Here is a 12,732-nt window from a genome sequence, read left to right as displayed (position 1 = left end):
CCACCCCCCTCAACCCCAACACTGCACTTCTGGTGAAGAATGCTAAGTTCAGGTCCTGCTGGGTGAGTTTGGTCTACACTATAGAATTTCTTCAACCTTACCAGCAGAAATCTGGCCAATCATGACCCACCTGCAGTAACACTAATTTTGCACTTCTCAAGTGGTTTGATGGCCACTTGACTATTAGATAATGGCCAAGAATGCTAATGCTGCTCTAAATATCAGGAAATAAATTAAGCATAGTATTGAAATTGCACCATCTCTTAATCTCTCTTATTGGCCCAGAAATGCGGGTCGGGGGTGTCCCGTGGGTGCAAGCCCCCGACCTGCACTTACCTACCGCGCCGGCCGTTGAGCTGTGGGCCCGCGTGGGATTCCGATCCTGGGCCTCCTCCAACTGCCGGCGCGCAGTGCTTGCGTATCCCAGGGGCACAGTTAGTTCGATGCGTCCCCTGGGATCACATGGGCCATGGAGAGCCAATGGTAGCAGGGAATGCTTCATTCATAAGTTTGACAGGAAGAGCTGTCAAACCTATAAATACTATAAGCCCCAAAACATCACTAAATCTTCAAATAAATTAAAAAAAAAACATCACATTTTTAAAATAACTATAAATTACATGAAATAACTTTTAAACAATAATTTAAATTTTTGAAAAAATTAATTACATTTTCTAACGGGGCTAAAAATAAACTTACCTTTCTTTAAACTATTTAAAAATAATAAACCTGTGGAAAAAATGTTTTAATTTTAATTAATTCACCACTTGCCTTGTTAAAAGCAGGCCTTGTGCCTGCTTTTTAAAAGTGTAACTCCTGGAGACTTACCCTCCCGGAAAAAAAACGTAAGTTCGATGTGCACGTGCTGCCTTTCCTGCGCACGCGTTCCACCTCTCAACCCTTTCTTTCAGGGGAACAGAAGTGCCAGTTTCCCGCACATGCGCAGTGCATGCACGAAACCGGCACTTCCATTGGGCTTACGGGTGAGTACCCCATGCATACTCACCCGTGGAGACCCGAATTTCTGGGCCAATGTCTCTTAATCTCTCTTGCCTTCCATCCTATCACAGACCTTCCCTTTTGTTCTTTCCTCCCCTGCCCCCTTTCCCTGCCCCTACATTTGCTTAAAAACCTGTTCCATCTCCAGCTTTTTCCAGTTCTGACAAAGAGTCATCGACCTGAAACGTTAACTCTGTTTCTCTCTCCACAGATGCTACCTGACCAGTTGAATATTTCCAGCTTTTTCTGTTTCTATTTGAAATTGCACAGCCTGATTAAATGACAACACTGTCTAATTTTGAAAGACAATTTTATTATCACAGGTGCTGGAAATAAAGTATTTACTCTCGTGTAATCAACATCTGAGTTTTAAAATCAGAAACAAAGATTAAATTTACAAACTGTATGCACAATCTACTTCTCAAGGTTGCATTAAAAACTGGGGCAATAATGTATTAACATTTGCAAACTGCGGGCAGATGTCATGTGATCAGATGTCATGTGACTGAATGTCACATGATCAGACCTCCAGGAATACCTCAAACTCTTAGCTGGGACTGTGTCAGTTGTTGGCTAGCTTCTCCTGGTTTTCTACCAGTCACAATGTTCCCGTTAAGCTGCGTGGCCACGCAGCCGACTGGCGCTCCCATGCAGCTTTTAAATAGAAAAAACCACGCATGCGTGATAATTTGAATGGGACACACAGCCTGTTAAAGGGGCCATGCCCCCCCCCAAAAAATTAAAGGGTGCATTGGCCACAAGCTGACCTCTGTGGTTTAGGTGGGTGCTACTGAGCCTGGTCTCAGGTCAGATTTCGAGTGAGTTTGGGTTTCAGCATGAATCTGGATTCCTCTGCGTAATATGGGTTTTACAGGCAAGATGTATTGCTTTATAGCTCACCGTCTTTACATAAAGTTCTGACAGATCAGAATATTAACCAGAGCTCTACGTATGTTGATGAACTGCTGTACAGGTACATCAGAAGTTCAACATTTTAATTTTTAACAAAGACCGCTATTTCACAGTCAGGGCAGACAGCCTGCACCTGTACAGGTGCAACAGAGGTGCATCCTGACTGACCTAAGAAAAATCAGAGCAGCCCCATACCACTCCGATAGCAGAGCCAGGCGTCCTGAAGCGGTCAAAGACAAATAAAGTATTTCCTGAATTTCCCTAGGGAAGAAAAAGGCAGTTATTTAAGCTAGTTAATCCCTTGTGGAATTATTTACTTTTGCTGGTTTTCGTTTTATGGCCTTTGGAAGGCCCATAATGGTATCTATTTCAACTGGTGTAGGTCTTGCTGTGCCTCAGGAGAGTTAATGGGAATTCCCAGGGTAGGCTGGGAACATTTCCAGATATTTTTCTCAATACAGACTCTGAACCTAGGGGTGAGGGCGGGGGAAGATTCATTTGGTGTCTTTGTTGTTATTTCAAGGAACAGAAGAGGTACAAAGATGATCAAAACACTTGAGTAATTATACATTGTTTAGTCATAAGCAACATAGTATTTACAAAAAACATAATTTTACCAGACTGTCTCAGAATGAGATATTTTCATATTCCACTAGTTGCCCATTGTTTAAAATAGTATGATTGAGATAGGACAGGGGTATGCTAGAGAGTGCATTCAGTAGGGGCTAGATTTTCAGGGAGCCGTCAGGCGGGGTTTCAGGCGCGTGGGGGGGGAAAATCCTGACTTTGGGGGTCCCGCCACCATCCCGCCCAAAACCCCGCCCCACGTAAGTTTCTGGGGCGGCGGGTACCCGCCCCGCACTGGGACCCGCCGAAACCAGGCGGGAAGGGATTAGTGCCAATTAACTGCCTGTTAACAGGTAGTTAACAGGCAGTTTTTAGCCTAATCCTCATTTTGAGGGGTTTCGTGTGGGTTTCCCGACGGCTCCAAACCACGCCAGGTTGGAGCGGCGGGCCGTCGGGTTGGAGGGGTCGCGATGTAGGCGCTCAGGTGAGTGATGGGTGCATGAGTGTAAAGGTAAGTGTGTTTGGTGTGTCTAAAGTGTGTAAAGAACTTTTACTTACCTTTACTTACCTTCACAGCCGTTCTTCCTCTAGGCGTCGGGTGCACATCAGTCAGCCGGAACTTAAAGCTGAACGGCTGCGATCTGTCAAAAGTGACAGCCTGCAGCTTTTAGTGCTGCTGAGATTTCTAACAGAGTCTGCCTAGAAGGACTCAGCTTAGAAATCAGAGTGTCAGTGTTTCACAGCTTCAAACAGCTGTGAGACACTGATATTTCATCTGTCAGAAATCTTGACAGATGAAATTGCAGTCTGTGACGTCACCTGTTGCCGGGTGGCCCTTAATTGGCCTGCTGAGCCCACTGGGCGGGCTCAACAAGGTCAATCAAGGGAAAACCGCGTGGATTGGCCGGACGTCGAAGTAGGCGGGTCAGAAACCCGAAAGGGGAAGTCCCGCCTTCTTCCTGACAGGTTCCACAAAATCGACCCCTATGTAGCTGACTTACAAGACTGTTTTATTATATACAAAGCTTTTCACTGCGCAGGCCATTTATCCTGTCATTAGTATACCATTACTCGATTGATATTTTTGTAGTTCATGCTGTTCACCGCCCTGCAAAGAAAATGAATTAGAAGTCTTAGTGAAGGTTTCACTCAAGGCATACAAAGAATGAATAACATTGTTTCTTCAACCTGGTTCCTGAGAAGTTAACAAACCAGTTTTGATGGAACTACTCTAATTAAATTCTCCCTCAAGTTTGTGGGTCACCAGTTTAAACTATCCCCCAAGCATAAACCATTAACCTGTAACCTACTGCCCGAGCCACTGTTCAGAGATGTGAAAAAACAGGACCTCCCTCCCCCACATTTTCAGTCTGTACAATGCACTGCATGTGCGAGCTTCTCTGTAGTTGATTATTTGTGCAAACTGCACCCCCCCCGCCCCCCGCTCCACCATTGGCGGAAATGCCTTCATCCATCTATGCTGCATACTCTGGAATTCCCTTCCTAAATTCCTCTGCCTCTCCTTAAAACCCATCTTTTTGACCAAGCTTTTGGTTACCTCATCATTTTTGTCTGATTATACCTTTGTGAAGTGCCATGAGATGTTTTTCTACCTCTTAATCGAAGTTATTGGACAGAACTTTCAACGTAGGCGGGGAGCAAAACAGATGATGTCAGATTGGCTGTCCGTTATACACTTCGCTCAATTTTCCTTTCCATTAAGTTCAACGTCTGCAACAAAGTGCTCTGATGCTCTTCTCCATATCGCTCTGCTTTAGAACCAACTCAGGCCACCTCCTCCCCACCAGTGTCCAAATCCAGATCTATTTGTATGGCTAAGTTGTGAAGGGCACAACCCTTCAACTACGCATGACACAATCACAGAATCTACAGTGCAGATAGAGGCCATTTCGGCCCATCGAGCCTGCACCGACACATATCCCACCCTATCCCCGTAACCCCACGTATTTAATCCCCTAACACTAAGGGTCAATTTATCATAGCCAAATCAACCTAACCTGCACATCTTTGGACTGTGGGAGGAAACCGGAGCACCCGGAGGAAACCCACGCAGACACAGGGAGAATGTGCAGACTCCACTCAGACAGTCGCCTGAGGCCAGATTTGAACCCGGGTCCCTGGTGCTGTGAGGCAACAGTGCTAAACACTATGCCACCGTGCCTAGAAATTGGGTTGGGGTGCCAAAGTGGCGCAAAAGTCGGCGGAGCGCAGGATTTAGCGCAGCGATCGGAGTGATACCGATCGCCAGATATTTCGTTTCAGTGCTGCTCGAGGGAGACGGGGCGAGGCTCGAGGCGCTCCGCGTCCCTCTTAGGGCACTGAAACTGATTATCGCAGTGCAACGTGCCGCAGCGCCACATGCTGCGGCACGGCACCCTGTGGTACTGCAGGCCTTCCTCCCACTGTTAAGGGGGAGGTGCCTGCAACAGTGCGATCCCCGCTCGCGAGTGCCGGCAAATGAGCCCGGCACCAAGGAGAAGTGCCGGGCTCTCGGGAAACAGCCGGCAATGCCACGGGGGGGGGGGGGGGGTGGTTAGGAGGCCGGGGACGGAGGTGCTGGCAGGCGGCTGCCGGAAAAGCGGCCGCCCCGCACCTCCACCTTAACTTGCGCCGCTGCCGGCACAGTAAGGCCCCGTGAGCCGGGCGCGGGTAGCGAGCGGTGCAACTGCGGCATTCGCTACCAAATATCGCGAACGGCGCACGAATGGGGCGCTGCGTACACCGATGACGTCATCGGTGGCGGCGCAGCGCAAATGCCTAACGCCACCATTAGCGCCCCTACTGAATATCGCCGGAGACGCAGCCAATGGCGCTACAGCCACTGACTGCCTCTTTAGGCGCTAACAGGTGGCGCTACTCACCCAATTTCTCCCCCAAGATCTGGAGCAAACTGCAGAGCCCCTCCTGCCTTATCTAGGCAATGAAAGCATCTCTGTAAGACCTTGATGGTTGTCTCAATGACCAATCAAGTAGGTGCATGTGCCTTGTTGTAGTGCTTTGCTGCTGTTTGGGCCATTCATAGTGGAGTCATTATCTATGGGGGGTAGGGGGGTAGGCGTTGTTATTCACAAGCCTATTATAGATATGATTTTATTTCATTAAGATGTCTGGATGAATGCATCATGACAATTTCAAGCGTATTTCATAGAGTCCTATGCATGTTGTCACACACAATCTGCACATTCAGGGAGTGGGGTGTGTTATTATAGTAGGTCACAAAGCAACATGGGTTCCATCAATTGCACCCTGGACCTTGAGAAAGCCAGAAACCCTCCAAAGCTGGATAGCCCGATCTCACTGCTGCCTTGCTGATGGTAACGCTAATGAATTATCCAGTTGTCCTGTAAAATCTATCAGTCTCCAGACCAATGCATTCTTGTGCTGCATCCCGGCTGATATTAGAGTTCGATGTGGCTGCCTAAAATGAGCATGTGCCATAAAGTTGAAAGCAGTTATCACCTTTACAGTCACAGAGAAAGCAGTGCAGGCAGGTGACTGAGGTTGCAGATCTTCATGCAGTAGGTGACAGTGGTCCACTATTTATCTCTTTGGTGAAGTGCACTATTCATAAACACACCTAAGATCTTCATATAATGGCATTGACCATCCTTGTATTACCTGGTATTTCATGTACCTTTTTATAAGATGTGATCTCTGTGCCAGCCAGGAACCAGTCCAGCTCTCATTTGCAGAGAGTCAGCACGAGCCACCAACTTGGGATGTGGGCGTCGCTGGCAAGGCCAGCATTTATTGCCCATCCCTAATTGCCCTCGAGAAGGTGGTGGTGAGCTGCCTTCTTGAACCGCTGCAGTCTGTGAGATGAACATACTCCCACAGTGCTGTTAGGTTGGAAGTTCCAAGATTTTGACCCAGCGACGATGAAGAAATGGCGATATATTTCCAAGTCAGGATGGTGTGTGACTTGGAGGGTAATTTGGAGGTGGTGGCGTTCCCATTCACCTGCTGCCCTTGTCCTTCTAGGTGGTAGAGGTCGCGGGTTTGGGAGGTGCTGCCGAAGAAGTCTTGGTGAGTTGCTGCAGTGCATCTTGTAGATGGTACACACTGCAGCCACGGTGCGCCGGTTGTGGAGGGAGTGAATGTTTAAGGTGGTAGATGGGGTGCCAATCAAGCGGGCTGCTTTGTCCTGGATGTTGTCAAGCTTCTTGAGTGCTGTTGGAGCTGCACTCATCCAGGCAAGTGGAGAGTATTCCATCACACTCCTGACTTGTGCCTTGTAGATGGTGGAAAGGCTTTGGGGAGTCAGAAGGTGAGACACTCGCTGCAGAATACACAACATCTGACCTGCTCTTGTAGCCACAGTATTTATATGGCTGGTCCAGTTAAGTTTCTGGTCAATCATAGAAATTTACAGCACAGAAGGAGGCCATTTGGCCCATTGTGTGTGTGCCGGCCAAAAAAGAGCTCTCCAGCCTAATCTCACTTTCCAGCTCTTGGTCCGCAACATTGTAGGTTACGGCACTTCAAGTGCATATCCAAGTACTTTTTAAATGTGATGAGGGTTTCTGTCTACCATCCTTTCAGGCAGTGAGTTCCAGACCCCCACCACCCTCTGGGTGAAAAAAGTTCTCCTCAACTCCCCTCTAATCATTCTACCAATTACTTTAAATCTATGCCCCATGGTTATTGACCTCTCTATTAAGGGAAATAGGTCCTTCCTATCCACTCTATCTGGGCCCGCATATTTTTATACCACCTCAGCTAACTCTCCCCTCAGCCTCCTCTGTTCCAAAGAAAACAAACCCAGCCTATCCAATCTTTCCTCATAGCTAAAATACTCCAGTCCTGGCAACATCATCATGAATCTCCTCTGTACCCTGTGCAATCACATCTTTACTGTAATGTGGTGACCAGAACTCTACGCACTACTCTAGCTGTGGCCTAACACGTTTTATATTCTATGCCTTGGCTAATAAAGGAAAGTATCCCATATGCCTTTTTAACCACCTTATCTACCTTTCCTGCTACCTTCAGCAATCTGTGGTCATGCACTCCAAGGTCCCTCAGTTCCTCTACACTTTTCAGTATCCTACCTTTTATTGTGTATCCCCTTGCCTTGTTAGCCCTCCCCAAATGCATTACCTCACACTTCTCTGGATTGAATTCCATTTGCCACTTTTCTGTCCACCTGACCAGTCCATTGACATCTTCCTGCAGTCTACAGCTTTCTTCCTCAACCACACAGTCAATTTTTGTATTATAAGAACATTAGAGCATAAAAATTAGGAGCAGAAGTAGGCCATATGGCCCCTTGAGCCTGATCCACCATTTAATAAGATCATGGCTGATCTTCGACCTCAACTCCACTTTCCCGCCCGATCTCCATATCCCTTGATTCCCCTAGAGTCCAAAAAATCTATCTATCTCTGCCTTTAATATACTCAATGATTCAGCATCCACAACTCTTTCGGGCAGAGAATTCCAAAGATTCACAACCTCTGAGTGAAGAAATTCCTCCTCATCTCAGTTTTAAATGGCCGACCACTTATCCTGAGACTATGCCCCCTTGTTCTAGACTCTCCAGCCAGGGGAAACAACCTCTCAGCATCGACCCTGTCAATCCCCCTCAGAATCTTTTATGTTTCAATGCGATCACCTTTCATTTTTCTAAATTCCAGAAAGTATAGGCCCAATCTACTCAATCTCTCCTCATAAGACAACCCTCTCAGTCCAGGAATCAATCTGCAAACTTCTTAATCGTGCCCCTACATTGAAGTCTAAATCATTGATATATACCACGACAAGCAAGGGACCTGGTACTGGACCCTGCGGAAGCCCACTGGAAACAGCCTTCCGGTCACAAAAACACCCGTCGACTGTTACCCTTTGCTTTCTACCACTGAGCCAATTTTGGATCCAACTTGCCACTTTCCTTTGGACCCCATGGGCTTTTATTTTTCTGACCAGTCTGCCATGTGGGACCTTGTTAAAAGTCTTGCTAAAATCCATGCAGACTTCATCAAACATGCTACCCTCATCGAACTTCCTTGTTACCTCCTCAAAAAATTCAATCAAGTTAATCTGACACGATTTTCCCTTAACAATTCTATGCTGACTGTACTTGATTAATCCGTGCCTTTCTAAATGATGATTAATACTGTCCCTCAGAATGGTTTCCAATAATTTGCCCATCACTGAGGTTAGGTTGACTGGCCTATAATTACTCAGTCTATCCCTCTCTCCCTTTTTCAACAATGGTACAACGTTAGCAGTCCTCCAGTCCTGCGCCACCACACCTGTAGCCAGAGAGGATTGGAAACAGATGGTCAGAGCCTCCGGTATTTCCTCCCTTGCTTCTCTTAACAGCCTTTCATACAAAAGTAAAATACTGCGGATACTGGAAGTCTGAAATATAAACAGAAAATGCTGGAAATAGTCAGCAGATTAGGCAGCATCTGTGGAGAGAGAAACAGAGTTAACGTTTCAGGTCGATGACCTTTTGTCAGAACCTTTCGCCTGATGAAAGGCCATCGACCTGAAACGTGAACTCTGTTTCTCTCTCCACAGATGCTGCCTGACCTGCTGAGTATTTCCAGCATTTTCTGTTTTTACTTGGGATGCATTTCATCCGGGCCTGGTGATTTATCTACTTTCAAAGATGCTAAATCCCTTAATATTTCCTCTCTCACTATGTTTACCTCATCAATTATTTCATACTCCTTCTTAACTACAATGTCTGCATCGTCCCTCTCTTTTGTGAAGACAGAGGTAAAGTATTCATTAAGAACCATACCCATGCCTTCCACCTCCACAGACTTTTTGGTCTCTAACAGGCTCTGTTTTTTCTTTAGTTATCCTCTTGCTCTTAATGTATTTATAAAACATCTTTGGGTTTTCCTGGATTTTACTTGCAATATTTTTTCATGCCCTCGCTTTGCTTTCCTAATTTCCTTTTTAATTTCACCCCTGCACTTTCTATACTCCACTAAGCTTTCTGCAGTATTTAGCTCTTGGTAGCTGACATAAGATTCGCTTTTTTGCCTTATCCAACCCTGTATTCCCCATGACATCCAGGACAGTCAATGATGACCCCCAAGATTTTGATGGTGGGGGATTTGAATGTCAAGGGGAGGTGGTTAGACTTTCGCTTGTTGGAGATGGTCATTGCCTGGCACTTGTGTGGCACGAATGTTACTTGCCACTTATCAGCCCAAGCCTGAATGTTGTCCAGGTTTTGCTGCATGCGGGCATGGACTGCTTCATTATCTGAGGAGTTGCAAATGGAACTGAACACTGTGCAATCATCAGCGAACATCCCCACTTCTGACCTTATGATGAAGGGAAGGTCATTGATGAAGCAGCTGAAGATGGTTGGGTCTGGGACACTGCCCTGAGGAACTCCTGCAGCGATGTCCTGGGACTGAGATGATTGGCCTCCAACAACCACAACCATCTTCCTTTGTGCTAGGTATGTCTCCAGCCAGTGGAGTGTTTTCTCCCTGATTCCCATTGACTTCAGTTTTACTAAGGCTCCTTGATGCCAAACTCGGTTAAATGCTGCCTTGATATCAAGGGCAGTCACTCTCACCTCATGTGTGGAACTCAGCTCCTTTTGTTCATGTTTAGGCCAAGGCTGTAATGAAGTCTGGAGCCGAGTGGCCCTGGTGGACCCAAACTGATCATTGGTGAGCAGGTTATTGGTGAGTAAATGTCGCTTGATAGCACTGTCAACGACACCTTCCATCACTTTGCTGATCATTGAGAGTAGACTGATGGGGCGGTAATTAGCCGGATTGGAATTGTCCTGCTTTTTGTGGACAGGACATACCTGGGCAATTTTCCACATTGTCGGATAGATGCCAGTGTTGTAGCTGTACAGGAGCAGTTTGGCTAGTTCTGGAGCACAGGTCTTCAGCACGACAGCGGGATGTTGTCGGGGCCCATAGCCTTTGCTGTATCCAGTACACTCAGCCGTTTCTGGATATCACGTGGAGTGAATCTTATTGGCTGAAGACTGGCTTCTGTGATGGTGGGGACCTCAGGAGGAGGCCGAGCTGGATCATCCACTCGGCACTTCTGGCTGAAGATGGTTGCAAATGCTTCAGTCTTGCCTTTTGCACTCGCATGCTGTGCTCCGCCATCATTGAGGATGGGGATGTTCATGGAGCCTTCTCCTCCCGTTAGTTTTTTAATTGTCCACCACCATTCATGACTGGATGTGGCAGGACTGCAGAGCTTTGATCTGATCCTTTGGTTATGGGATCGTATAGCTCTGTCTATAACATGCTGCTTCTGCTATTTAGCATGCATGTAGACCTGTGTTATCGCTTCACCAGGTTGGCACCTCATTTTTAGGCATGCCTGGTGTTGCTCCTGGCATGTTCTTCTACACGCCTCATTGAACCAGGGTGGGTCGCCTGGCTTGATGGCAATGGTAGAGTGAGGAATATGCCGGGCCATGAGGTTACAGATTGTGGTGGAATACAATTCTGCTGCTGCTGATGGCCCACAGCACCTCATGGATGCCCAGTTTTGATCTGTTCTGAATCTATTCCATTTAGCACGGTGATAGCGGCAAACAACACGTTGGAGGGTGTCTTCAATGTGAAGTTGGGACTTCGTCTCCACAAGGACTGTGCGGTGGTCACTCCTACCAATACTGTCATGGACAGATGCATCTGCGACAGGTAGATTGGTGAGGACGAGGTCAGGTAGGTTTTTCCCTCGAGTTGGTTCTCTTACCACCTGCCTCAGTCCCAGTCTGGCAACTATGTCCTTCGGACTTGGCCAGCTCGGTCAGTACAGGTAGACTATCCTTTATCCGAAAACCTCGGGACCAGCCGTGTTTCGGTTTTTGGAAAATTTCGGATTTCGGAAGGTATTTTATAAGACTGGGAAATTTGTCGGGGGTGGGGGTCGGCGGGGGGGTCGGGGGTCGGCGGGGGTGGGGGTCGACGGGGGGTCGGGGGGGTCGGGGGTGGGGGTCGGCGGGGGTCGGGGTCGTGCGCACGACTTACGCTGAACGAAAACACTTTCGGTTTTCAGAGGATTTCGGTTTTCGGAAGTGCGGATAAAGGATACACTATCCCTTATCCGAAAGGGTGGGGGTCGGCAGGGGGTCGAGGGGGAGAAAAGAATATCGGACAGGCTGCTGCAGCTATCGGACGGGCCGCTGTATTGTTGGGTTCACTCTCCCGGTATACCTCCTTCACACTGCCCAGCTCGGCCTGCAATCTCCTACCCAGGAGGGAACTCAGTGACCCTCTGCCCTGCTCAGCGTAAGTCGTGCGCCACTCTGGTCATGTCGTGCGCATGACTTACGCTGAACGAAAAAACCTTCGGTTTTTAGAGGGTTTCGGTTTTCGGATAAACCTGTCTACCTGTATTGGTGCTACTGAGACACTCTTGGTGGTGGACATTTATTCTATTATCCTCTGGGAAAAGAAGAACTGGCTAACAACTAACCTAGCCCTACCATTGTGTAACTTAAGTGTATGACCTTTGGTCTTCTTCAATCTATCAAATTGAAATAATCTATCAACAGGAACACAATCTAGTTGATTATCTATTTTATATACCTCTACCAAATAACCCCCAAGGCTACGTTTCTCTAAGGTGAATAGCCTCAGCTTTTTAAGCCTCTCTGTGTAACTACAGTTTTTAAGATGGGTATCATTCTTGCAGCCTTCCTCTGCACATTTTCCAAAGCCAATTTTTCACCCTTCACATGAGGGGACCAAAACTGGACGTAGTATTCTCAATGTGATCTAACCAAGGTCTTGTACAAACAGAAAACAAAATCCAGTCACATGATTAATATTGGACAATGGGATTGCTACTAGCATCACTAAAATTTGAAAGTTTTGTGGATGCTATAGGCCAATGAGATTCCCAAAAAGCGACACTAATAATTGGAACTGACATGATTATTACTATCCAATGAGAATGCTCAAAAGAGAGATAGCAATTTTGCTTACATCTCATTATTTATCTGACAACACGATTGACTAGCAATCTAACTAATTAGGCGCCATTCTTTACCTGCTGACATTTGCTGCAAGGACACTTCTAATTGGCCTGCTCTTAAGTCCGGGGTTGGGTCGGAAAACTAAATGGCCACCAGTTGTGGCACCCTCCTTCGCAGGTCTGGTTAAGGTACTGAAATGGGCTGGATAAACGTCAAATGTGCCTGCCTTCATGCCACCAGGCTGAAACAAAGGGGAAATATTAATTTTATTGAGAGAGGGAAAAAAGTGAAGACATTATTAGAAACCA

The 12,732-nt window shown here is 46.9% G+C and overlaps 1 protein-coding gene across 1 annotated transcript in view; it reads right to left on the bottom strand.

The window, feature by feature from the left end:
• Positions 1-1,292: 1,292 nt before the first annotated feature.
• The window catches only part of cfap96 (cilia and flagella associated protein 96), an 83,233-nt gene continuing 71,793 nt past the window's right edge, over positions 1,293-12,732 (bottom strand). Inside the window, exons 7-8 of the mRNA XM_085981418.1 lie at positions 12,499-12,665; positions 1,293-3,586 (exon numbers count right to left, since the gene is read on the bottom strand). Of these exons, the coding sequence (XP_085837544.1) occupies positions 3,535-3,586; positions 12,499-12,665 (219 nt within the window). The 3' untranslated portion in view covers positions 1,293-3,534. The remainder of the gene's footprint in view (positions 3,587-12,498; positions 12,666-12,732) is intronic.

Source organism: Somniosus microcephalus, chromosome 1 (assembly GCF_052327205.1).
Source record: "Somniosus microcephalus isolate GS21.2 chromosome 1, FLI_Smic_1.0, whole genome shotgun sequence".
In the NCBI taxonomy this organism is placed as follows: domain Eukaryota; kingdom Metazoa; phylum Chordata; class Chondrichthyes; order Squaliformes; family Somniosidae; genus Somniosus; species Somniosus microcephalus.
This window is presented reverse-complemented; position numbering and strand designations above follow the sequence as displayed.